The 27,143-nt window shown below is 37.2% G+C and overlaps 1 protein-coding gene across 1 annotated transcript; it reads right to left on the bottom strand.

Moving 5' to 3' along the window:
* DCK (deoxycytidine kinase) lies at window positions 1–26,203 on the bottom strand. The gene is made up of 7 exons (XM_005897055.3): window positions 25,800–26,203; window positions 22,213–22,328; window positions 9,822–10,015; window positions 8,199–8,346; window positions 6,344–6,459; window positions 4,050–4,140; window positions 1–1,876 (listed from the first exon to the last, which is right to left on the bottom strand). The coding sequence occupies exons 1-7, from the start codon at window positions 25,888–25,890 to the stop codon at window positions 1,850–1,852; spliced, it is 783 nt and encodes a 260-aa protein (XP_005897117.1). The 5' UTR covers window positions 25,891–26,203; the 3' UTR covers window positions 1–1,849.
* Window positions 26,204–27,143: the final 940 nt, after the last annotated feature.

Below are 27,143 nucleotides of genomic sequence, written 5' to 3'. Positions count from 1 at the left end.
TATTAAGCAAATATTTAATTTAATAAATTCATTCATATCAAACAAAAACAAATTCATACAATATCATGAGACAAATATTTATGGCAACTATAGGTCTGAAACAAGTCTCTCATTCAAAGATCAGTGCATCTAAACTATTTAATTCACTAAATTATTATCTTTGAATATCAAGAAACTAAACACAAGATATTTTAAAAAGGAAAATGATAGTTTCAAAGTAACTTTCCTCTCATTTTAAAAAATCAGAGTTTTTCTAAAATGTCAAGTAGAAAGGTTAAATACAAATAAAACACACTGCACATCTTAAACAAAGCTGAAAAAAATCTATACATACAGATCTAAACCTATATATATAGACCTAAAATAAATCCATGCAGATTTTTAAAAATTACAACTATTCTGTACCCTGCCCTCTTTATTAATATGTGTAATTTCTAATCCACAAAACATGATAATGCTTTCAAGATATATAACATAAAGCAAGATCATTTTTATCAGTAATTTCTCTAAAAGGAGAGGAAAAAAATACTTAAGATATAATCCGACAGAGCAGCAAAACTATGAAGTGAAGAGTGATGATGTTCTCAAAGTAGAAATGTGTGACTTCTTTTCACTTTTAAATAAAACTTTAAAATAGCAGGTTGCCTATTAATCCAGACAGCAGGGAAAGTAGAACAGTGGCAGGAAATAAGAGCTGTGACTAACTAAGCAGTCTTTACTGCTAAGAAGATAATCTACCTTGTTTTCAGTTTCCTTTTATGCTTCTCACCAAGTATAAAGGTAAAGAAAAACTATTCATTTCCAGTACAGCATCAGTAAAAACTATAATGGAAAAATGTATCCCTCACTGTGTCCCACTAATGTTTTACCTATAAAAATGGTAAGAAATTTAAGGAAAACTGTAATTCCACCTCAAATGATTTAAAGACAATCAGAATTTAAGCCAACTCTTTAACTAGAATAGTAATACTCCATTCTAAAAGAATGGTCTGTGACGGAAAAAAGCAGGCAGTTATTTGAAGTTACAACTAAATTCAATCTTTATACTCAATGTAATAATCTTCAGTTATCATTTTAAGTGTAGCAACATTTCCTCTTTAATCCTCTAAAATTCCATGCAAAAGATAAAGCCTCACTCATACCACACATGTAGAAACAAAGGCAGGAAAAAGACTAAATGACTTGTAAGTTATGTCAAACTGGGAACAAAGTCTAACCTACTACTCTACAAATGTGTTATAGACACCTTAATAAATATCAGTGAAGTGATTAAATATTAAACCCAATCTTAACTTCCACATCTATTAAGGTGGAAGGGAAAGCACCTGATCAAAAGTATTTCCAATGAAACCTCATAATCCTTTTTTGATGGATTTCTTAAATTCCACTTTTCAATTTTTAATAGATACACTAATTTACTTACACAGGACATACTACCATTTATGTGACATTAAAGTTTCCAGCTAAGAAACTGGTCATTGAGATGAGAAGCACCAGGAAAAAAAAAAAGTCAAACAGCTGAGGAGGATAATATAGGAAAGACAAAAGGAGGCTGGATCCTTTATGATGTAGCTTAACTACTGTAACGATTCTGGAACCACCTAATGCCAGAATCCTTGTAAGGGATACTTATATGTCCTTGTTTCTTTAAACCCACAAAAGAGAAAAAAAAAAAAAAAGCTAGTAATAAACTTTTGTACAGGATTCATTAAAAAATTTTTTTTTGGGGGGGGGAATAAAAGTAGTTAAAAACTTGGGTTTAGACGAGAGACATATGAAAATGGACCCCTGCAGATACACAAAGCTGAAGAAGGTGGAATCATTTGGTTGCGTGTAGTCATCCGCAAGATCACAAAGTGCTCAAAAAGTCTTTTACCTGAGGGAAGGAAAAAAATATTAATGTAATTCCTTGGCTAATTTCAGATATCTAATATTCATTTTCAATTAGAAGTATAGAACAGTTGAAGACCTCAACTGTATAAGTAAACTCTATCACAAAGCTACAGCATTTACTTTCAAAAGAAATATTAACAAATACTTGAGTAATAAAAGATGAATGATCCAAAAGTCATTACAGAAGTTATTAAATTTACATCTCAGATTGATACAGTTCTATAACTCATAACACTAATTTTCTCTTTATAATACCACAGACCCTGACATGTGCAGCTTTAGCACTGATAACATGAGTAATTGCAATGGTTTAAACAACTCTAAAGGTCTTGATTGTGTATGTAATCTATGTAATAGATTTACAATTTTTCTGAAGCACAAATGTGAACCATACAGACTATAAATATTAAAATGTGATGAAAGGTCATGTAAGTAGTGAATGAACCTAACCAAGTGACCAATGTCACAATACAAGATATTGCTCTCTCTATATTTTAGACTATACAGTAATTCTAATGAATAGACAAAAGATTATTGCCTTGCAAAAATACATGAAAAAAGTTGCCAAACTCTAACACTACTAAAGTAAAAATAAATAATACTATGAGATGATGATCATTAATCAAAACTATGAAGTGCTAGCTAAAATGAAAAAGTGACTTTATAGATTCATATAGCTAAAATAATGGTTGGCTTTTAGTACTGCAATGGTTGACTTAATTTTATTTATTTTAACAGTATCACAAGTGAATTCTATCCTATATTTTTAACATCATTAAATTAGTGAAAGTGAAAGTTGTTCAGTTGTGTCTGACTTTTTGCCACCCCATGGACTATACAGTCCTTGGAATTCTCCAGGCCAGATTATTGGAGTGGGTAGCCATTCCCTTCTTCAGGGGATATTCCCCAGCCAGGGATTAAACCCAGGTCTCATGCATTGCAGGCAGATTCTTTACCAGCTAAGCCACAAAAGAAGTCCTTAAACTAAATTAGTGAAGAGGTCACTTAAATTTTCCAGATATGCTCTTCTTTGAAAATCAAAGTATTAGTCGCTCAGTTGTGCCTGACTCTTTGGGACTGCATAGACTGTAGCCCTCCAGGCTCCTCTGTCCACGTAATTCTCCAGGCAAGAATACTAGAGTGGGTCTCCATACCCTTCTCCAGGGGATCTTCCTGACCCAGGGATTGAACCCAGGTCTCATGCATTGCAGGCAGACTCTTTACCACTGAGTCACCAGGAAACACCACGGGAAAAACAACTATGTGCTATAGTAATATATAATGCTGAGATTTTTCAAAATTCTTGATATACTTTATAAATGTTAAACACCTATTATACTAAACAGCAGACATTTTATGACAGGAAAAAAAAAATAAAATTTCTCTCAAAACTAAACAAACAACAAAAAAAGGGGAGCTTTTTCTTTAGATCTTAGATCATTAAGTTAATTAACATGGATAGCTTCCCTGGTGGCTCAGACAGTAAAGTGTCTGCCTTCAATGTGAGAAACCCGGGTTTACTCTTGCCTGGAAAATCCCATGGACCGAGGAGCTACAGTCCACGGGGTCGCAAAGAGTCGGACACAACTGAGCGGCGACTTCACTATAGGGATATTTATTATACAAATCCCATTACTAGTCTCTCTCAAGTATTCATCGATATGTTCTCTTCCAGTCCCTTTATCAATATAAGCACCACTTACTTAACAGAATATAGTCAACTCTAAATATATGGAAGATTAACTCTGACTAAGATAATGACTCAATGATTAGGCAATGCTAAGTCACAGACAAGGCACCAAACAAAACTATAAACTATAAATCTTTAATAACAAGACTCCAGATAATATAAAAATAGATGAGATCCATATCCTATAATTTTAGAGGGGAGTAAGCAAGAACTTTTGTTAATGTTACTCCTAAAATACAGACAAAGAAACAAAAGGATAAAGAAGGTCTTATTTTATTTAAGGCTACAAATCTAGAAGTTAAAGTTAAGATGAAAATCTAAATAGGCTAAATCCCTCTAAAGCTCTTAACTGTCTCTTAATTAACTCTGTCATCTTTCATTAGAAGATAATTTTCTCAGAAGTTAGAACACTTTAGACAAGACAAAACAACATTCTTTATAATCACTGTATTCAACATAAATCTACCTTTTCAATTAGACTGTCATGTTTGTCTTTAAAGTCTTCATTAACATCCAGTGTTAAGATAGGCACTTCTTGTAGATAATCAAAGTTGGTTCTGTTCAAAAAGAGATGAATAAAATATTTAGAAAAAGCAATAAATAAAAGAGAAACACTAAAAACATATTCTTATATCTTCATTTGAAAATCAAAATGTTATCCATTGTTTTACATTAAAATTATCCTGCAAGTACTTCATCTGGCAATGCCTTCTTTCTCACCTAAATTTACTATGCATTATCTAAAAATCTCAGATATAAAATGTATAAAGCCAGGCACTGTGAAATGTCAGTTAAGTTGCTCAGTCATGTCCAACTCTTTGCAACCCCATGAACCGCAGCACGCCAGGCCTCCCTGTCCATCACCAACTCCTGGAGTTTACCCAAACTCATGGCCATTGAGTCAGTAATGCTATACGACCAATCTCATCCTCTGTCGTTCTCTTCCCCTCCTGCCCTCAATCTTTCCTATCATCAGGGTCTTTTCAAATGAGTCAGCTCTTCACATCAGGTGGCCAAAGTATTGGAATTTCAGCTTCAACATCAGTCCTTCCAGTAAACACCCAGGACTGATCTCCTTTAGGATGGACTAGTTGGATCTCCTTGCAATCCAAGGGACTCTCAAGAATCTTCTCCAACACCACAGTTCAAAAGGATCAATTCTTTGGCAACTCAGCTTTCTTTATAGTCCAACTCTCACATCCATACCTGACCACTGGAAAAACCACAGCCTTGACTAGACAGACCTTTGTTGACAAAGTGATGTCTCTGCTTTTTAATATGCTATCTAGATTGGTCATAACTTTCCTTCCAAGGAGTAAGTGTCTTTTAATTTCATGGTTGCAATCACCATCTGCAGTGATTTTGGAGCCCAGAAAAATAAAGTCAGCCACTGTTTCCCCATCTATTTGCCATGAAGTGATGGGACTGGATGCCATGATCTTAGTTTGTGAAATGTAATTCTCCTCAAAAACCAAAATCACACCAGAAAGTAGGGATGTTTAAAAATGAGAAAACTAAAGATCAGGGAGACCATTCTGGGGCTCAGAGATTGTCTAAGGTTGCAAACCAATAAGTGAGATGGATTTGAACTAAGATTTGACTAATGATAAAGTACAGTGATCTAAGAAACAAATCTGAAATATCTTAGATTCTATCTGAAAGAGAGTATAAGCATAACTCAGAGATACTGCAGGTATGGTTCCAGATAACTACAATTAAATGAATATCACAACAAAGCAAATACCACAATAAAGCAAGTCACACATATTTTTTTGGTTTCCCCATGGTTACAAAAGTTACATTTTCACTATATTGCAGTACAGCAAATGTGCAATATCATTATGTCTAAAAAAATGTAAATAAACATACTTTATTGTTAAAAATTGCTATCATCTGATGCTTTAGTGAGTCACAATCTTTTTGCTATTGGAGGGTTTGAAATATTTCAAGAATTTACAAAGTGTGACATAGAGACACAACATTAGCAAACGCTGTTGGAAAAATGGTGCCAACAGACTTGCTTGACACAGGGTTGTCAGAAACCTTCCATTTGTAAGAAATGTAATATCTGTGACACACAATAAAGCGAAGTGCTACAGAACAAGGTATGAGTGTGTGAGTGTGTGTGTTATTTGCTCAGGTGTGTCCAACTCTTTGCAACCCCAGGGACTCTATCCCACCAGGCTCCTCTGTCCATGTAAATCACCAGGCAAGAATACTGGAGTGGGTAGCCATTTCCTTCTCCAGGGGATCTTCCCAACCAAGAGACTGAACCCAGGTCACCTGCATTGCAGGCAGATTCTTTACTGTTTGAGCCACCACGGAAGCACACAACAAGGTATGCTTGTACCTAAATAATACATACAGATGTATCTCTTACTTTATTCCTTAATGTGAACTCCATATACTATGCTGTAAATACAACCGGAGGAGATTAGCTATAAAAACTTCAAGAAATTAGGATCTCATTGCAATACAGAGAGTCAAAAGTGAAAGTGAAAGTGAAGTCGCTCAGTCGTGTCCGACTCTTAGCGACCCCCTGGACTGCAGCGCACCAGGCTCCTCTGTCCATGGGATTTTCCAGGCAAGAGTACTGGAGTGGGGTGCCATTGCCTTCTCCACAAAGAGTCAAAATTCACACTTAATTCTAAGAGATCCTACAGTACTAATATAAATGACTGAAAATTAAAAAATTGTACATGTTTTGGATTAAAATTTGATAAATAAATTTAAAATCAATAGTAAATAAGGAAATCTTACTTTAGTGTTCTATGCAGGAGCCAGCTTTCATGCTTATAGTGAAGTTTCTCCAAGTATTCAAGAGGAATGCCTTGTTCTTCATTTCTTCCCCGTAAATATATTCTATTCAAGCATTTCTAAAAGCAAAAGCAATAAGAAAGGGGTAGGAGGAGTGGTGGGGCAAGAAACATTTAAATAAGTTTCTTGTCAGCTGCCATTAAACTTTTCTTCTTTAGTGTCTCTTTATTTATGCTAGCTAAAATCTCTGTTTTTCCTAGAAAACGGAGTAGTTCATCTTTCCCTCCTTGGGTTTTTCACCCATTTGGTGGTTCTAAACCAAGAATTACTCTCAAAAATAAATCAAATACTTCTATAAACTTTTGGTATCCATACTTGAAATATAAAGTATAAAATAAGTTTGGTTAAAAAACAAAAATATGCACCTGTGATAAACCATGATGGAAAAAAATATGAAAAAGTGTATATATCTGTATAACTGAGCCACTTTGCTATATGGCAAAAATTAAACACAACACTATAAATCAACTATACTTCAATAAAATTAAAAAAAAATTTTTAACTTTGGCATACAAAATGTGCTTCAAAGTCTATTATAAATCCTCTCTTTTCAAATAAGTAAATGGTCCTCTAACCAAAAGATATCATAAACAATACTGATGAAATAAAGTTTTGTGTTAGACTTGTGTTAGATGTATACTATGAATGTTTCTAGCAGAACGAAACTATTATGATTCTTTATGTTTTTTCTTCTATATTTGTATTTACTATTTTCATAAATTAAAAACAAAAATTATTCTCAAAAATAAAAGTGAATTTCGAAATTGGTATGGTTAAATTCTGGCTTGCTGCTGCTGCTGCTGCTAAGTCACTTCAGTCGTGTCCGACTCTGTGCGACCCCGTAGTCGGAAGCCCACCCGGCTCCCCCATCCCTGGGATTCTCCAGGCAAGAACACTGGAGTGGGTTGCCATCTCCTTCTCCAATGCATGAAAGTGAAAAGTGAAAGTGAAATCGCTCAGTCGTGGCTTACTTGATACTAAAAGAGGAACAAAATCATCCCTTGTTATCAGAAACCTAGTTTAGTTTCTTTGAAAATTCAGCTTCAATAGCAATACAGTATTCTTTCAGACGAGAAGTCATGACATTTACATCCAGAGCCTACTTTGTGACTCAGGGAAAGAAAGAGGAATAAAAAACAGAAAAAGCAGGCATGCAAGCACTAAAACCAGAAGTTTCTTAACCAATGTAAGCTTTTATTTAGGTTGGTTTTATGAAAGGCATCTATCTACTGGGTCTTTCTGAATTCATTACATAATTTCATAAGTAAGTAAGAATAGCTCTTTATAATCTATCACAAAAGGCATGTTTTCGAGTGAGCTCCCTTAACTCAAAAGGGCAAGGGTCCTCTAAGTCTCCTCTCAACTACAGTCACTTCTATCTACCCATTCCAAGCCACAATCATAAAGGATTCTTGACATGGATCTTCATCAACTTTGCCACTTATGCAGTAAATATTTACTAAGCTCCTACTATGTACCCAGACCCAGTTCTAGGCCCTGGAAATTCAACAGTAATTAAAATATCCAAAGTCCCAACTCATGAAACCTATATTCCAGGAGTTGCTTGAGCAAAGTTCTTAATGTAGCTGTAATAGATAAGAGGCCCTGAAAAAGTCAGGAAGAATAATGATTAGAACTGAGAAAAAAAAGAAAAAAAAAAAAAAGAGAACTGAGGAGAAAATGTGGTCTTGTAGTTTTCTGGAGGTGGGGCAATTCTAAACTGAATTGCCTTCTCTACACACCTGAGGATTTCTATTAATAAATCTATAATGGATCCAACAAATTTTTATTGTCTCACCTCTGGAGTGGCTCTAAGATAAATGATTCCATCCAGTTCAAGGCTTTGGCCAAACTGGTTATTCATCCAGTCATGCCAGTCTTGATAAATGGTCCACTCTGTTTCATTCATGCAGTCAGATTCATACAAATTAGATGCAAAAATATACCTGCAAGAGAATCTGTATCAACACAAATTCTTTCCAAAAAGCACAGAGACAAAATTGATCTACTAAATGGACATGAAACATTCTCCTAAATCCTACAGCAAATAATGCCTTGGTTAGCAAGAGAAAAAAAAAAAACAAAACACAGAGTATTTTGAACTATAGAACGTATGTTCTTGCCAGTGGTTCCCAAAAGTGTGGTGTGAGAACCCCTGGTAGTCCCCAAGACCCTTCCAGGGGTTCTGTGAGAGGCCAAATTACTTTATATACTGTACTTCAACCAAAAGCTTAAATAGCTTAAAAACAGAAGCACAAATGAGAATCCATCTGACTTCAAGTTAGACACTAAAGAGATTTGCATGCTGCTTTTCTCAATTTTTTTTTGAAAAATCTAATTTCACAAGTATCTTTTTCATGTTCATATGTAATGGATTTACTATTACTAATTTAAAATACATTAATAAATGTTTCTGTATTTCTCAATTTTAATTTCTAATAACATAAATATCAATAGGACACTAAGCTTTTTGGGCTCCTTAATAATTATTAAGAACGAGAAGGGGTCCCAAAGTTTGAGAACCTCAGTTCTGAGCTAACTCTAGTAAAAGAATCCTTACATAATAAGCAGGGTAATTCTGATGCTGCTAAGTCGATTCAGTCGTGTCCAACTCCGTGTGACCCCATAGATGGCAGCCCACCAGGCTCCCCCATCCCTGGGATTCTCCAGGCAAGAACACTGGAGTGGCTTGCCATTTCCTTCTCCAATGCATGAAAGTGAAAAGTGAAAGTGAAGTCGCTCAGTCGTGTCTGACTCCTAGCAACCCCATGGACTGCAGCCTACCAGGCTCCTCCGTCCATGGGATTTGCCAGGCAAGAGTACAGGAGTGGGTTAATTCTAAGCCCCCCTCAGAGATATATGACCTCCTAGTTCCAGATGCAAGTCTAGAATAGGGATCCAGATTTAACCAGAGCTGATAAGAATGTTAAGAGGATTGGAAGAAATAAAAACTCTGCAAATGTGAAAGAGACGAGATGGCCACCACACCCCACCAGTTTCCATGGCAGCTAGAAATTATTCTGTTGTTGTTGCTGTTTAGTCAATAAGTCATTTCCAACTCTTTGCAACCCCATGGACCACAGTCTGCCAGATTCCCCTGTCCATGGGATTTCCCAGGCAAGAATACAGGACTGGGTTGTCATTCCCTTCTCCAGGGGATTGTCCTAACCCAAAGATTGAACTCATGTTTCCTGCACTGGCAGGCAGATTCTTTACCACTAAGTTACCAGGGAAGCCCAGAAATTATTCTAGAACTTCCCTAATGCCATTAATATCAAACTGCTGAAGGTATTAAATGTCATTTTCCATCTCAAATCTCTATTACTCTGAGTCTGTTGTTCCTTTATCCCCAGGAAACAGGGGAAAAAGTCCAGTTCTAAGCCAAGATTCCAAATTGACAAGTAAGGTCATTTTTATATACCTGTCACTATACACAGATCGTTCAAAAAATAATACTGGTTTCTCTGCATCTTTGAGTTTTCCATTGAGAGCGGCAAGCTGAGCTCGTATTCGACTGAGGCAGGCATATGACTGGAAGGTAAAAGACCATCGTTCAGGTTTCTCATACATCATCTGAAGAACATTCCCGCCACTTTTCTGAGATGTTGTCAGTTCCTATTTTGAATTTGAAAAAAGAGACAAAAAGCAAAGTAATGATCAATAGGGCTATTTTACTATTTTTAAGTTAAAAAAATAGTTGGATAAATAAAAAACAAACAAACAATCCAATCAAAAAATGGGTAGAAGACCTGAATATACATTCTTACAAAGAAGATATACAGATGGGTAATAGTCACATGAAAATATGCTCAAAGTGGCTAATTTGGAAAAATGCAAATCAAAACAATGATATTAACACCTGCCTCTGGAAACAGTGAAATCACTTATTGTTCTTACAAAACATCACAAAAGTTTACTAGTAACATGTTTCACAGATTTGTTCAGATTTCTAGCCTAGCACCTCCTCTGGACAGAGTACTATGTGTTTAAGTAATTAAACAGGCAAGGTCATCTTAGGTCCCTTCCAGTATTCCTTTCACACTGAAAAACTCCTGTGATACCTACGCAGTATCTATTTGCTAATCTCTCTTCAACCACAGCATCCACTTGACTACTCTATATGGCCAATTTCTTGTTATTAGATTTTTATATAGTCTGAATTAAAGTAGTTTCGCTAGGGAAGATCTGATTTAATCCGTTAATTTTTTTTTTTTTAAAAGAGGCTTGCACCCTAGTTCAGTTCAGTTCAGTCACTCAGTCATGTCCAGCTCTTTGCAACCCCATGAACTGCAGCACACCAGGCCTCCCTGTCCATCACCAACTTCCGGAGTCCACCCAAACCCATGCCCATTGAGTTGGTGATGCCATCCAACCATCTCATCCTCTGTCGTCCCCTTCTCCTCTGCCTTCAATCCTTCCCAGCATCAGGGTCTTTTCAAATGAGTCAGCTCTTCACACCAGGTGGCCAGAGTACTGGAGTTTCAGCTTCAACATTAGCCCTTCCAATGAACACCCAGGACTGATCTCCTTTAAGATGGACTGGTTGGATCTCCTTGCAGTCCAAGGGACTCTCAAGAGTCTTCTCCAACACCACAGTTCAAAAGCATCAATTCTTTGGCGCTCAGCTTTCTTCACAGTCCAATTCTCACATCCATACATGACCACGGGAAAAACCATAGCCTTGACTAGACGGACCTTTGTTGACAAAGTGATGTCTCTGCTTTTTAATATGCTGTTTAGGTTGGTCATAACTTTCCTTCCAAGGAGTATGCATCTTTTAATTTCATGGCTGCAGCCACCATCTGCAGTGATTTTGGAGCCCCCTAAAATAAAGTCAGCCACTGTTTGCACTGTTTCCCCATCTATTTGCCATGAAGTGATGGGACCGGATGCCATGATCTTAGTTTTCTGAATGTTGAGCTTTAAGTCAACTTTTTCATTCTCCTCTTTCACTTCCATCAAGAGGCCCTTTAATTCTTCACTTTCTGCCATAACGGTGGTGTCATCTGCATATCTGAGGTTATTTATATTTCTCCCAGCAATCTTGATTTCAGTTTGTACTTCCTCCAGCCCAGCATTTCTCATGATGTACTTCGCATATAAGTTAAATAAGCAGGGTGACAATATACACCCTAAATGGTACACTAAATGAATCTCTAATTTGCAAAAGATATAGAAAGTAATTTTGAGCATCTATCCATTGCCATTTCACTACTACAGGTCAAAGTCAGCAAATGCTAACATTTCAGGCTTACAAATCAAAACAAAGGGGGGTAAACAGAAAGAAGCCACTGAAATTTCTTCCTCAGAGTGATAGCTCTATTAAATAGATTAAATCTATTAAAATAGATTAAAATCGATCAAAATAGGTTGCATGGTAACAATATATTAGAAAACTTTTGATATTAGAGTTGTCAGACTAAAAAAGAAAAAACAAAACTGAGGACCCAGGGTTCATCAGCCTTTTCTATATCAAGCTATATAAAGGTTCTCCCCAAAGCTGTACATCCTTAAAACTTGTTTACTAACTTTTAAAGAATAAAATATGACTGCTTAATTCCTATTCTCAATCTTAGTTCAAATAAATGCCCCTGAACACTTTCTGAAAGTTCATGCTCAAAGTAGGTGTTTTTCCTCTGAGGGAGGAAAAAAAAAAAAATTCAGAAATGTAAATACTACAACGGATCTTAAAGTTTCAGTTAAGAACTAAAAACCACACAAACACGTGCTGCTCTGAGGCAGAATTTACATTTCATACCACAAACCACATAATTAAGTGAAACTTCTCAAAATTGGAAGGAAAAGAAAAGCATAAAATGGCAAGAGGCCAACAGTCAACAATAGGTCTATTTAGAAATACTGAGCAGATGATGAACTGAAATAAAGGTGTAACAGCTGCCTTCTCAAACTGCTTAAAAAATAAATGTAATTTTATTAGAGTTTCAAGGACTTTTGTTAATTTAGTTATAAACGGATTGTCTAATTCACCATCCTCCAGGGAGAAAATCTTTCATACAAGTGAATGTTTCCAGCTAAATGAAGTTTATCAACTCAACCAAAACTTTTGTTTAGTTGGTTTTATAAAGAGGACACTAAAAAAAAAAATAAAATAAAATAAAGAGGACACTAGTGTATATTTTATTTTCCTTCCCTGGTAAGCATGGCTCAGTAACAGAGACAACTTTATGAACACTGCTGGTGGATTTATGAGAGAAGTTAGCTAAACACAAGCTGCCATTAACACACATGAAATATCCAGAATAAATAAATAAGTATCAGGCACAAAAACACCAATATGAAAAGATACATGTACCCTATGCTTGTTGCAGCATTATTTACAATAACCAAAACATGGAACAACCTAAGTGTCTGTCGATGGAAGAACGGATAAAGATATAGTATATGCATATAGTGGACTACAACTTGGCCATGACAGAAAACAAAATCTTGCCATTTGTAACATTAATGGACCTTAAGGGTATTATGCTAAGTGAAACCAGTCAGACAAAAACAAATACCATATGATTTCATTTACAGGAGGAATCAAACAAACAAAAACCCAGACTCACAGATACAGAGGACAGATAGGTGAAAGGGAGGTAGTGGGTAGGGGTTGAATTGGGAAAAAGGATCAAGAGGTGCACATTTCAGTTATAAAATAAATAAGTCATGGGGATGAAAGGAATAGAGAAAGGAGAATAAAGGAAATGACAGGGTGTTAACTTTGTATGGTAACAGATGGTAACTAGACTTACGATGATCATCTCACAATGTATACAAATGTTGAATCACTACATATTGAGCATATGAAACTAACAATATTATGTGAATTACATCTGAAAGATATACTTAAATATTAAATATACAAATGTTAAATTATTAATTTTCAAATAATAAAAAATACAGGTTAAACAGGTTTTTCACTTCGTTAAAGGATTAGATGTATTTGATACTAAAAAAGGGGGCAGAATAGTAGTGGTATTCATGTATTATGAAATTCTCTGCAGTACAAATGTTAATTCAAAACACAAAATTTAACTCTTGATTTAGTCTGCTCTATTCCTGGTTGCATTATCTTGGCTTTCATGGCATATTTTTTAGAAAGAATATGCTTAGAAATGTGAACACAAAGGGCATATCTAAGTTTTCCTAAAAGTTTATTTTTTTATTTTGTTAAATTTGAAAATAGAGACCATCTGTTGAAGAACTAATAAGTTCATTACTCAAAATATCCCTTTATAAGAAAATACACTTCAATTTTAATGATAATTACAATAATACCTATCATTTATTACCTATTTTATACCAGAGACTATATAAAAAGTATACATTATCTCAACTCTATGAAACAGTCATTACTGACACTATTTTATAGGTTTAAGAAACAGGGTTCAAAAAGGTTGAATAACTGATTAATATCAATAAATCTAGTAAGCAGCAAAACTAGGATTCAAGCCTAAGACTTATTCTAAAGCCATATTTTTTCCAAAACATTGCTCTGCTATTACATATTGAAGTTACATCTATAAACAAAGTGTTCGATGCTCAGTCGTGTCCTACTCTTTGCAACCACATGGGCTGTAGCCTGCCAGGCTCCTCTGTCCATGGAATTTTCTAGGCAAGAATACTGGAGTGTGTTGCCATTACCTTCTCCAGGGGATCTTCCCGACCCAGGGATCAAACCCAGGTCTCCTGCATTGCGGGCAGAATCTTTACCTCTAAGCCACCAGGACAGCCTATATCCTTATCTATAAACAATACTTACATTTGATTTCTTGAAGGGAGATATTCAGATACTATCTGGGTAATTTACCTGGTGCTGGTATTTTGTATTTTAATAATTTTATCTCAGACATGGATAGCTTTACATAGTTAAACAAGAGAGAATTCACCAAAGGCATAAATAAAAATTCACTAGTGAAAATACATGTGAGTTATTTTTATAAATAAAACTAACCATGACAATTTTTTTGTCTTTATCACTGTCTAGCCTATTTCAAATTATCTTCAGTGCACAAATATCTGTTACCAAAATAACCATTAACTTTATTTTGTTTTGTTTTTCACCACATCACATGGCTTGTGGGATCTTAGCTCCCTGACCGGGATTCCCCTGCAATGGAAGCCTAGTCCTAAAGGCTTCACCACCAGGGAATTTCCTAAAATAACCGTTAACTTTAAAATAAACTTCAACAACTTCCACGTAATTTAACTAAACACGGCACATTTGAGTTTAAGTTACAATAACAAATAAATTTAAGGTACTTCTATTTGGAAACTGTGGTGGCAGAAACTACTACATGTTCCATAAAACCAGGCTGTTTTCCTCCTGGACACACAGCTAGGCTTTATTCCCCAGTCTTCCTTGTAATTAACTGTAGGCTTGAGACTCAGTTCCACTCAGTGCAAACAGGGCAGAAGCAATGTATATCATGTCCAGGCAAGGCCCATAAAAACCTCTCAAAGGTGACGACTGTTTATTCATCAGCTGGAGACAAAAGACTTCCAGAAACTGGGGATGAGGCCCAAATTTTCGCTTTACCAAGTCCTCCAGGTGACTCTAATGAACACTAAAGGTTGAAGTACTGTCTGAGAGGTTAGATGAGCCACACTCATGGGTCTCTGAGTCACAGCACAGTATGCCATTCACTCAATATCATCTTTCTAGTAGTCATGCATGGATGTGGGACTGGACCATAAAGAAGTCTGAGTGCCGAAGAATCGATGCTTTCGAATTGTGATGCTGGAGAAGACTCTGTAAAGTCCCTTGGACAGCAAGGAGATCAAACCAGTCAGTCCTAAAGAAAATCAACCCTGAATACTCATTGGAAAGACTGATGCTGAAGCTGAAGCACCAATACTTTGGCCTGCTGATGCAAAGAGCCAACTCACTGGAAAAGACTCTGACGCTGGGGAAGACTGAAGGCAGGAGGAGAAGCAGGCCACAGAGGATGAGATAGTTGGAAGGCATCACCGACTCAATGGACATGAGTCTGAGCAAACTCTGGGAGACAATGAAGGACAGGAAGCCTGATGCTTCACTCCATGGGGTCACAAAGAGTCGGACACGACTTAGTGACTGAATAACAATAACACAGCAGCAAGTGTTACCTTAAATTTATCTGATATATTTAATAAAATCTATCAGAAGTGAACTTAGAAAAAAAAAAAAGTGAACTTGGTTCATTTGAAAAACAGGATCAATTTGCTAGGCACTGTGAATAATAGTGAGATAAAATAGGGTATAAATGCAAAATTAAGTAGGTTTGTTACAAAACAGATAGTGAACAGAAGTTTGAAGGCTTTTCTGAAGAGACATGAGGACAATATGCTAGGTGAAATAAGCCAGTCACAAAATGGCAAATACTGCATGATTCACTTATACAAGGTCTCTAAAGTAATCAGATTCATAGAGACAGAAAGTAGAATGGTGGTTACCAGGAGCTGGGGGAAGGGGGCAAAGAAGAGTTGTTTAATGAATATAGAGTTTTAGTTCTGCAAGATGAAAATTTCTAGAGATCTGTTCCATAGCAATGTAAATATCCTTACTACTACTACGGAGCTGTATGTTTAAAAATCGTTAAGATGGTAAAATTTATACATATTTTTTACCACAAAAAAACAAAAATCACACAAAGACTACAGGTCTTCTTTTACTTGGATTTCTAATAAATGTCATCTCTCTTGCCCAAAGCAAGTCCAAAATCTGCTATATGAAAATAATTTAGAGGATCAATCTTGATTCATCACCTAATCAAAAAAATAATAATCAGCTAGTTGTTCTAAAAATACAGATGCTTAAATTAAAACTAAATAAAAAACCCGTAACACAAATTTACAGCTTTGAAGATGATACTTTTTGGCTCTTAGTTTAACATGGTACTGAATTAGAAAATTAACAGTAAGCCAGGATACCATTTTCTAGTTCTTCAGGATAATCAAAGAGCCCATACAAAAATATTTTCTTCTGATCTTATGCATGAAAGTTTTGAAACTGCCGGTTTTCTGAATGCAATTAAGAATAAAATATTAGAAGTTCTATCAAAAAAATACTGTGTATCATCTTTACCAAACTGAGTGTAATTTTATTGTTTTTTCCCTCCGAAAAGTATTTAGATAAAAAATATGAATGCCTCAGGGTCAAACTACATTAAATAAAAACTAATAGAACATCTCTAGAAAGCAGTTTAGCTACATTCACTTTAAAAATTCTGTATCCCCAGGCCAACTTAATTACACTTTTGAAAATTTGTCTTAAAGAAATAATCCAAAACACAGATTTAACCACAAAGATGGTTATCACAGTGCTAAGGAAATAGGCTATCATTCTATTTATTAGGCACTTAATTAAGTAAATAATGGTACATGCACACAATAAATTAGGCTGACTTTATAAATTATTTATAGTAAACTTTTAATAACATTTTCAATTTCCTTTGACATAAACATTATAGGAAAGAAAAGCAAAGTAAAAAATTATGTATTGTTGGTTCAAGTAAGATCTAAGAAAGTTTTACTTCCCTCCTTGGTAGTCCATGATATTATCTTAATTTTGAACAATAAGCACATATTACTTCATATTCTCCACTCACCTGTCAAAGTTGGATATAATAAATCATCATCTCAACTATATAAAAGTTACATATGGGGTGGTGGATTACAGGTAACTTTAATCTGTTTTTGTATTTATATCTATAATTCACTTCATGACAGAACACTTCATGACTTTACAGAAAGCATAGATTATTGCCAAGATGAGTAAAAATGAGAATTATCAAGTAGAGATTCAAAATCATTTATCTTTTACTTCTAGTCTAACCTTTGAGACATTGCAAGTTCAATCAAGTTAAGTTTGGTCAAAAGAATCAGAGTCTATTAGACAAGATAATCATAAAAGGGTTGACAAAAGTTAGGCGATTTCAAAGGGTATGAGTGGTATTTTATTAAGCATTCTTAATTAATTTTCAAGAATGATTTATCAAAAAATATGCTACTGTTTCACAGATAACTATATTTTATCCTTTCTTTCTCAGAGTTACTCATTTTTCAGTGACTTCTCAGTGGTAAGAAGTGTTAGATGAAAGTAAAATAGCATTTCACAATAAACAACAAAGATCTCTCAAAAGAATTCAGCTCACTAAGAAAAACAGCAAAAACATCTTCCTAACAGTCTGTATATCTCAAAAATAAGCTAAAAGAAAGCAACTCAGTCAAAGCTTTGGGGCCTAAATAGTAACATAAATCACCAAATAAACCACACTGCTATTTGAAATAAACCTTTAACACAAAGACTGATAGTCATCTGAGCCATATGATTTAAAGATAATTTACCACGGGAGGGGGAAGGTGGGGAGGTTACATAATCTTTTTAGGTACTTTTTGACTCTATTTTGCTAAAATTGGTGGCAGCACATCAGCAGTATAGCAACACTTCAGCCACTAGGTGGCAGGTGAAAAAACAAAACCAGCTAAACATGCAGGTGCAAATTAAACTACTGTCTAGGGGAAGAGATCAGAGGTACTGATAACCCAACATTTCCCAGGCTACAGCTACTGCCCAGAAGTGTGATTAAAAGGAGAACATCCAAAGGGGGACTGGCCTTACCAGAGTCATGTCTGAAGACAGTCTACTTCTCACCACTGGCAGCATGCTAAGGAAGCTGCAATTTGGACAGTGGTTCATATCAAAATCCCAAGGAAGAGTCAGGGATGGGTCTCGGAAAGAAGGGCCCCAGGATGAAGGCAGAAACTCCATTTCTTGAGGTGCAGGAAAAAATAAGATACTGGGAACACATCCACCCATTACTACCCTCATATTCCACTATCTTATCCCCAAAATACTACCCTCCAGTCTGAAACTTCATCTAGAAATACACAGGATTAACAACATAATATCCTTAAGTACACACACACAAAAATAACATTATCCTCCAAGAATGTACACCAAAATCCAATGTAGATAATCAAATTGTAACATAGTAGAGACATGACTGGATTACAGGAAACTGATGAAAGTATGTATTTAAAAAGGCCTATGTTAACATTAACTGTGTTGGATCGTCTACATGGCAGTTAAAAAGAAAGTTTGAAATTTTGACTGTGCTCACAGGAAGAAAATGCTCCAGCCCATAAACATGAATATCAGATCCATGAAACCAATGTGAATGGAGACAGATGCATCAATGCATCATAGTCTGATGATATCAGTCACTAAGATAAATATAACTAATTTCCCCGAGCACTGATTCTAAGCTTAAGAGACAACCTTCTTATTATAAATTGTCTCCCCATGTACATTAACGCAAAATTTTCAACCTCTCCTCTCCAACACAACTAAAGGGTTCAATACACTCCTAACACTAACAGTGATTCACTAGGGTTCTCACTATTAACCAGGAGGCATCCCACATATTAAAATTCTCAAAGGATTGTTTGCTGTTTGAAAAAGCACCCCAAGTCTCTGAGATCCAGAGTTCTGTCTACTGGGCCTACATAGAAAATGAACTGACCTACTTCAATGAATCTAATAATTACATTTCTGTCTGCAAATCAAAATTTTCGACATTTTGGTTTTTGTATACGCTCCTGTGTGTTTGGTTAACATAAGGTATACTGGGAATTCACTGGTGCTTAGGACTCTGCACTTCCATTGCTGTGGGCATGGGTTCAATTCTTGGTAATTGGCTGGGGAACTAAGATCCTGCAAGCTGCAAGGCACAGCCGCCCCCCCTCCAGAAAAACAAGTAAGGTACGCTGAAAGGCAGAAACATTTACTATGCCAACAAACCAGTTACATGTATTTAGTATGAGTTAGAAGCTATGATATTAAAATTAGAAGTGGAAGTGTTAGTCACTCAGTTGTGTCCAACTCTTTGTGACCTCATGGACTGTAGCCCGCCAGGCTCCTCTGTCCATGGAAGTCTCCAGGCAAGAATACTGGAGTGGGTTGCCTTTCCCTTCTCCAGGGGATGTTCCCAACCCAGGGATCAAACCTGGGTCCCCGGCACTGCAGGCGGATTCTTTACTGTCTGAGCCATCAGGGAACGGAACTTCAATGAAGGTCACTTAATCCAATCTAGTCTAACATTCTCCCAATGAAAGAATGCTTTCTGTATTTCTCACACTGGTTTAATTTGGCTAGTTTCTACCTAACCCCTGAGAATTACTGCACTGACAGTTGACCCCAGAAATGAGAAGGAGAAAGATTACTTTTAGAACACAGGTCTCTCACTCCTAAATAAAAGCACCCTTGAGTAGGGCACTATCAAAGAGGCAACAATACATACTTTACGAGGTAAAAATGTAGAGTGAGCGAAGACCAAATATCCAAAAGAAAATGGGCAAAAGGATCTGAAAAGGGACTTCACAAAAGAAATCCAAATAGCAAATACATTAATTAAAGGAGCACAATTTCATTAGCAATCAGGGAAATACAAATTAAAAACATAAAAGATATTAAATGTTCATCAGAATGACAAAATTTAGGAAGCTGGACAACACTAAATATTGGCAAAGGAATGGACTAATGACAGCTTGAGTACACTGTGGGGAATGTAAACCAGTAAAACCACTTCAGAAAATAGGCATCATACACATACCCAACACACAGTAATTTAACTTCTTATTTCAAAAGAAACTCTTGCATGTGTACGCCAGGATCCATATTCATAACATGGCTGTTTTCACAGCAACTACACTAGGAACCTGAACTCCAATACTTTGGCCACCTGATGTGAAGAGCTGACTCATTGGAAAAGACTCTGATGCTGGAAGGGATTGGGGGCAGGAGGAGAAGGGGACAACAGAGGATGAGATGGCTGGATGGCATCACCAACTCGATGGACATGAGTTTGGGTGAACTCCAGGAGTTGGTGATGGACAGAGAGGCCTGGCGTGCTGTGATTCATGGGGTTACAAAGAGTCAGACACGACTCAGCAACTGAACTGAACTGAAACTAGGAACCACTCAAAAAACAATCAAAGGTATAGAATGGACAAATAGTAATATATGAATACAACTGAATACCATATGGCAATGCAAATGAACAAGCTATAGCTGCATGCAAAAATATAGACAAATTTCACAAACTTATTAAGCAAAAGAAGAAAAGGAATGCAAATGGATGTCTTTATATAAGATTAAAAAACAGACAAAACTAATTGTATTTCTTAGAGATATGTTCATGTACTTTAAATTCTTTTTAGAAAGAAGAAAAATTATCACAAGAATTACGAGAGGTATTTTATGTGAGTGACTACCCCTAGGAGTTATTATCCTTGGGAAGGAGATAATGTGACCTGAGAAGAACAGGGACTTTTTGAACAAGAAGGTAATGGTCTATTTCTTGACCTGAATGACGATTACAAAGATGTTAGCCTTCAAACTGTTCTTCAAACCGTACATAGGTTTCACATACTTTTCTATTAGTTGTATTGTACGTCCAAAAAAATGCTGAAAGAAGCAAATAAATTTACCCACTTAAAACTCTACTTAAGGCTAATTCTGCCTTTCCTCAAGGACCAGAATGAAATATCATTTCTTAAGAACATGGAGTCCACATCGAAAGGAAGTCCCTTCAAGATTTAGTCCTGGATTATTCAATGAATTGCAATGTAGTGAGCTGCTAACCATGCTTAGTAAACAGGTATGTGAGAAAACACTTTCAGTTATACAAAACCAGTATCCTCAAAGTCTGCACAGTTATCTTGGTTAGTGATTCCTCCCTATATATATGATTTACATTTTAAACATTCAATTATTATTCCTAGAGTTCTCATAACAACAGCTACACTTTTAAACTAAACTTTTTGTTCAATATCTCTGTCCTCCTCAAACTAACAAAGTAAGTTTCTAGCACACATTTCCATTTTTCCATTTCTGCTATGCTGCTTTCAGTTTCAATTCTCATTTCTCCAGAAATGAAAATCTTAATAATCAGATCTCAATGCTTCTTCATATATATATATATATACACACACACATATATATGTATACAATAAAAAAAAGTTTTCTGTAAAAAATGGAATGTAACCATTATTTCCTCTTCCTCATTTCCAGTGTAGGATGGCTAGTGCTGGGAAACTGAAACTTGTGTCCAGGTAAAAGTCTGACAAGAATGAAAGTATAAAAATAAATGGCTGTCAAAGATAAAAGTCTTAAAATATAAACTAACAAAATTCAGCTATGGAGTAGCTGTTTTTGCTTTTCTTGTTTATAAACAAAAATGTAAAAAGACACTCAAGGAATTTGTATTTTTTTAAAACGTTTTAATTTTTTAAAAACTTTAAAAATTCTACTTAGCTGCAATGCAGTGCATAATCTTAAGCACATAGTTCAATGAATGTCTAGACATATATACATCAGTGAAACTCGATGAGTCATGTCTGGCTCTTTGCAATCCCATGGACTATAGTCCATGGAATTCTCCAGGCCAGAATACTGGAGTGAGTAGCCTTTCCCTTCTCCAGGGGATCTTCCCAATCCAGGGATTGAAACCAGGTCTCCTGTACTGCAGGCGGATTCTTTACCAGCTAAGCCACAAGGGAAGCCCGTGTGTGTGTGTGTGTGTGTGTGTACACACTTCTTTACCAGCTAAGCCACAAGGGAAGCCCGTGTGTGTGTGTGTGTGTGTGTGTGTGTGTGTACACACTTCTACACAATGACTGCCCAAATGAAGATACAGACTTAAAGCTATATTTAAAAGCTTTATTGGAAAAGGAAAAAACAAACAAACAAACAAACAAACCCCAAGGTTATAACTGTTTGTCTAAACCAAAATTCTCTATTTATTAAATAAAGTTTATTTTCATACCTCAAATTCATCCTGAGTACTCTGAACATTGCACCACCTGGCAACAGGTTCAGGCACCACTTCCCAGTCCTCACAGACTTGTTTAAGGATATTCACAAATGTTGACTTCCCAGCAGCTGTTGTGAGAGGAAAAGTGAAATTGAGGAAGGAAACAAAAATGCCTAGTCATCAGCTTTTACAAAATTTATAATAGCAAACAATACAAAAAAGAAAAACAAACATTCAATTTTCTAAACTCTCTCAGATTTTTTTTTTAATGAAAAGGTAGAGTCCCTGACCACCTGTATTAATAAGCACATCTGTTTGTTAATGTTTTAAGTTTACCAAAGCCATGGAACAGAATTTTAAAAATCCAAGACCTAGATTTACTTTCCTTGAAAAAACAATTAGAAATAACTTTGTGGGAAGTAGTTAAGGGTATTCTCCCACTTAATTAAGTTTGCAATTTGGGACCAAGTCACTGAATCTCTAAGAGCCTGTTTCCTCATAATATAATGGAGACTGTAATAATAACACCCTCTTCATAGAAACTGTTGTGATAAACTATCACTACAGTGACAGTCATTCCAGTCTCCAGCGTTTTCAAAATTTTCCTCTCTATTGGCTCTATTCATTCAACATACAAACAAACTTGGGTCTTTCTGATCTAAAACCAATCTAGAAACAACCAAATAAACCAAAAAATTAATATAAAGATGCATCCAATCCACAGAGTTTCAGGATGGGAAATAATATGATTACTACTGTATGATCCTAATTATCATATGACACTCTGGCTAACAGAAATTATAAAAATATTTTTGCAAAGTACTTCCTACTAGCAATAGCCATGTTTCTGCTGTTTCCCTTTCACAGTCCTGTGCACTCTATCCAACTCCTTAAAAAAAAGAGTTGTATGTACTTTACTTCTCCCTGATCGTTGACTAGTTTCTCAAATATCTAGGAGGAAAAAAAGAAAACAGTTCAGATGTAACCAAAACATATATTCTCTATTTTAAAATTATCTGGAAATTCATTCAATTTAACAGTAAAGAGATTCTTGACCAAGAATTTGACAGAGTGTAGCAATACTCTTAATGACACCACACCCTTCCTATCTGAAGTCACCAAATGCGATTATATTAGTCATCTTTGGTCAGCATGTTTTCCCTCTTTCTATATATATGACAAATGCACACACACATAGATAAATCTATTAAAAAAAGCAACAGCAGCAAAGCTTCCTCTTCCTTATAAATTGGATCCAAAAAAAGGGGATGGTCAATCAGAAAGTAACACACAGAATAGTTGAGAAGCAAAACATGAAAGTCATATTATCACCATAGAACAGACAGAAAATCTTTTAAGAATAAACTAGATGATCATCAGGTTTAATCATAGGAAAAACAAGGTGGACCACAGATTTCACGTGAAGAGTGTAAACACAGAAACTCAAGGCATTTAGAAGAATGGTGAATGGAAGCATGTAAAACGCTCACCATTCATTCACTCACTGAGTTAGATGGAGGAAAGGAAGAAAATTTGAGTGGGTAGCCATTTCCTCCTCCAGGGGATCTTCCCAACCCTCAAACTGAATCAAGTCTCCTGCACTGGCAGGCAGATTCTTTACCACTTACAGCTTACTTGGGTCTAGCAAATATGGCAGAGAGGCACATGAACCACAATACAAGAGCATTAATAAATAGGAACTGACAAAGCCACAGTATCAGGAAAAACTGTTAAGTGGTGAGGGACATATGCCATCCAAATAGCAAACAGTTGTTTTACAGAAATGCAGTGTTACCAGATCTTCAGATTTTTCAAGAGAAGCCAAAAATCTAGATGTTAATGGGAAATCTCAACATCTGTAAATGCCAGTAACTAATTAAAAATTTTTTTTCAAATTTGGGCAGGCCAATATTGTGTAAATGCAGGCCATGAGTTTGCAACTTCTTCCAGTGTTAAGTATCAGGGAGGTGAGAGATTTAAGCAGGGGTTAACACAATCATATTTGTATACAGAAGGAAAACTCTGGAAGAATTTAAAGAAACTGGAGATGGGGTGACAAATTAGGAAATTATTTCAGGTGCTGAGAAGATTAAAAGATGCTAGGAAGGAAGTAAATTTCTAGGTATCACACATTGCTTAGCTGGATTTAGGAAAGGGAAGGAATTGTGGTGTAGACGTAAGAGGTTGTTCATTCAAATTTACTTTTGGAATGGCTTTGTTCAACTACTTCCTCCTGTTTTTATATATGGTATTCTGTATCAATAAGTAGCTGTGTAAAATCACACTAGTAAACATTCATCTTCAAAGAAGTATCCTAGCTAAGAAGAAATGAGAGACTGTTACATGGACTTTTCCAACTGTTGTCTCAACACTGGAGCAAAGAAACAAAATGCCCTCCTTGAGGCTGTATTCAGCTTTTTTTTATTGCTTGCAATGCTGCTAAAGCACCTGTCTACCTTGCCTTGTTAAAGTACAAGTGCTTTGAACATGGTAAGAATTTTTAAAAATTGTTGTATGCATGAATGGCCAGTACCTAACTTGGAACCAAAAAAAAAAAAAAAGAATCCTATCAAAACAGGAAGCATCAAGCATAGGTTTCCGGAGGTAAGAAAGAGAGAAGAATCGGAAGTTCTCTCGTATCTTGTAAAATGACATCTGGATTAAGAACAGAAATAGTAGTGGTCTTTGAATCATAACCCAATGTTCACTTGGATGTTGGCTGGGGAGTGAGTGATCCATGTTGCCAAGATCATTTAAAGACTCTTTCCTTGTACTTGAATGTTTACAGCAACTTTATTCATAATCTAAACACTGGAAAAAAATCCAAATGTCCACAAGTGGGAGAGATAAACTGTGGTATACCCATGCAATGGAATACTAGGAACTAACCAAAACAAAACACACACACACACACACACAAACGCACAGATACAAGTAGCATGAATAAATCTAAAAGCATTCGCTAAATTAGAGAAGACACAAAAGGCTACACACTATGATTTCCTTTACATGACATTCTGAAAAAGGCAAAACTGTCAGGAATTGAAATCACATCAGTGCTTGTCAGGTGATAGAAATGGAGAGAGGGATGACCACAAAGAAGTACCGGGAAACTTCTTGCAGTGATGGAGATGTTCTGAATTGTGATTCTGGTGGAGGTAAATTATTATTATGTTTGTCAAACCTCATAGAGCTCTAGACCTAAAAAAAGGATCATTTAGCTTATGTAAATTGCACCTCAAGCACTGACATACAGACACATCATTAAAAACAAACAGAACAAAACCATTCTCTTTGCACTATCCCAACGAAGAGGCTGAAAAGGACTCCAAGCGTGTCTCACAAGGCTCGGAGGCCTAGGCCCGCGGCCAGACGCCCAGAGGCTGAGACCACCCTCGGGGCATGGGAGGGAAGCTGGGGAGAGCAGAGTGGGGTGCTTTCGGCGTCAATTTAGGATTCGGGGTCGCGTCCCCAAGCGCAGGACCAGACTGGGAAAAGTATCCCCGGAAGAATAGTAGGGATGCGGCAAAGGGGCGCTTCAGCCCCCCGCAGCCGCGACTACCCCTGCTTTGGGACCAACATCTCACGAGGCCCCTTACCGATGTTCCCTTCGATGGAAATTTTCTTGATGCGGGTCCCCTCAGAGCTGGCTGCGGGAGACGGGCAGCTCCTCTTGGGTGGGGTGGCCATGCCTTCTCCGGTTGGGAGCCCCGAGCGCTTCAGGCAAGGAGGGCTTGGAGGTGGCCGCAGGTGCGCGCGCCGGGGTTCACGCCACCCCGGAACTCGCCTTGACCTGCAGACTGAACTCTCTCCCGTCCCAGACTCTCCGGCCGGCGGATCGGCGGGTTTGATTTTGGCGCGCGGAGACAGCAGCCGATGGGGGAGGGACCGCGAGGTGGCCGCCCGCCCAGTGGGGAAGCCACGCCCCCGCCCTCCCCTAAATCAGCGATTCCACCAAGGGCCCCTCGGCCTGCACCCGCCATAAGAGGGACTCTTGCGTGCGCACCCGGCACGTCAGGTCAAGGGGAAACAGAGGGCGGGGCCGCGCGCGCGCAGGCGAGGAAGGCGTTCCCTGAATCTTACGAGAACTCAGGGAGGGCGCCTAAGGTTAGAAGGGCACTGGAGGTTGAAGGGCTGCGTCTCTCCTCGTTATCGAGAGCGGCCGGACTTTGGGGAACTCGCTTGTTCCGTGGGGCTTGTGGTTTCTGAACTTCTGGACTGAACTGGTTGAGCTTGAAGCTTTGAACTCGTCAGGGGAGAGGTGCATAGTACAAAAATTAAACGTATTATCCTTGTTCTCAGCCTTCTAGGGGAAGCCGGTTATCAGGCCAGGTGGCGCTGGGCGATCCAGTCCTCAGGGAATGTATTGCAGTCTTATTGCACGCCAGAAGGTTTTTCGTGGATTAACTAGCATCAAGTGCGAGAGGTCTTACTGTTTATCAGCGAGTAAACAGGCACTGAGGGGCTCAGTCAGTTCAGTTCAGTCGCTCAGTCGTGTCCACTCTTTGCAACCCCATGAATCGCAGCACGCCAGGCCTCCCTGTCCATCACCAACTCCCGGAGTTCACTCAGACTCACGTCCATCGAGTCAGTGATGCCATCCAGCCATCTCATCCTCTGTCGTCCCCTTCTCCTCCTGCCCCCAATCCCTCCCGACTTGTTGAAAATCTCAGAGTCAGTGAGTGGAACTGGGATGGGAATTTAGCTATTTAGATGCCACACTAGAAGAAGCCTTTCTTTATCTCTCATATCTTGGTTTGGATGCCTGGTTTACGCTGAACGGGAGCAGATATGCCACCCCCAAGTTGGTTACATTGGCATATTACTTTGAATTAAGGACACTCTGACTGTCCTTTGTTCCTCCTGGAAGCAGGAGCTAAACCTCTGATGTGAACAGTACCCTCCGTGTACCAGGAGGGTAGAAAGCACACTTTTCCCCAGAG

Source organism: Bos mutus, chromosome 6, assembly GCF_027580195.1.
Source record: "Bos mutus isolate GX-2022 chromosome 6, NWIPB_WYAK_1.1, whole genome shotgun sequence".
Lineage (NCBI taxonomy): Eukaryota > Metazoa > Chordata > Mammalia > Artiodactyla > Bovidae > Bos > Bos mutus.
Note: the sequence above shows the minus strand (reverse complement) of the source record. Positions and strands in the feature narration are given on the sequence as shown.

Excerpts from the sequence above, each read along its gene's own strand:
- DCK (XM_005897055.3), bottom strand. The coding sequence starts at position 25,890 with ATGGCCACCCCACCCAAGAGGAGCTGCCCGTCTCCCGCAGCCAGCTCT. Across the intron at positions 10,016-22,212 it reads GTACTCAGGATGAATTTGAG|GAACTGACAACATCTCAGAA; the intron begins GTATGAAAATAA and ends AATTCAAAATAG. Across the intron at positions 1,877-4,049 it reads ATGACAGTCTAATTGAAAAG|GTAAAAGACTTTTTGAGCAC; the intron begins GTAGATTTATGT and ends TCCTTCCCTCAG.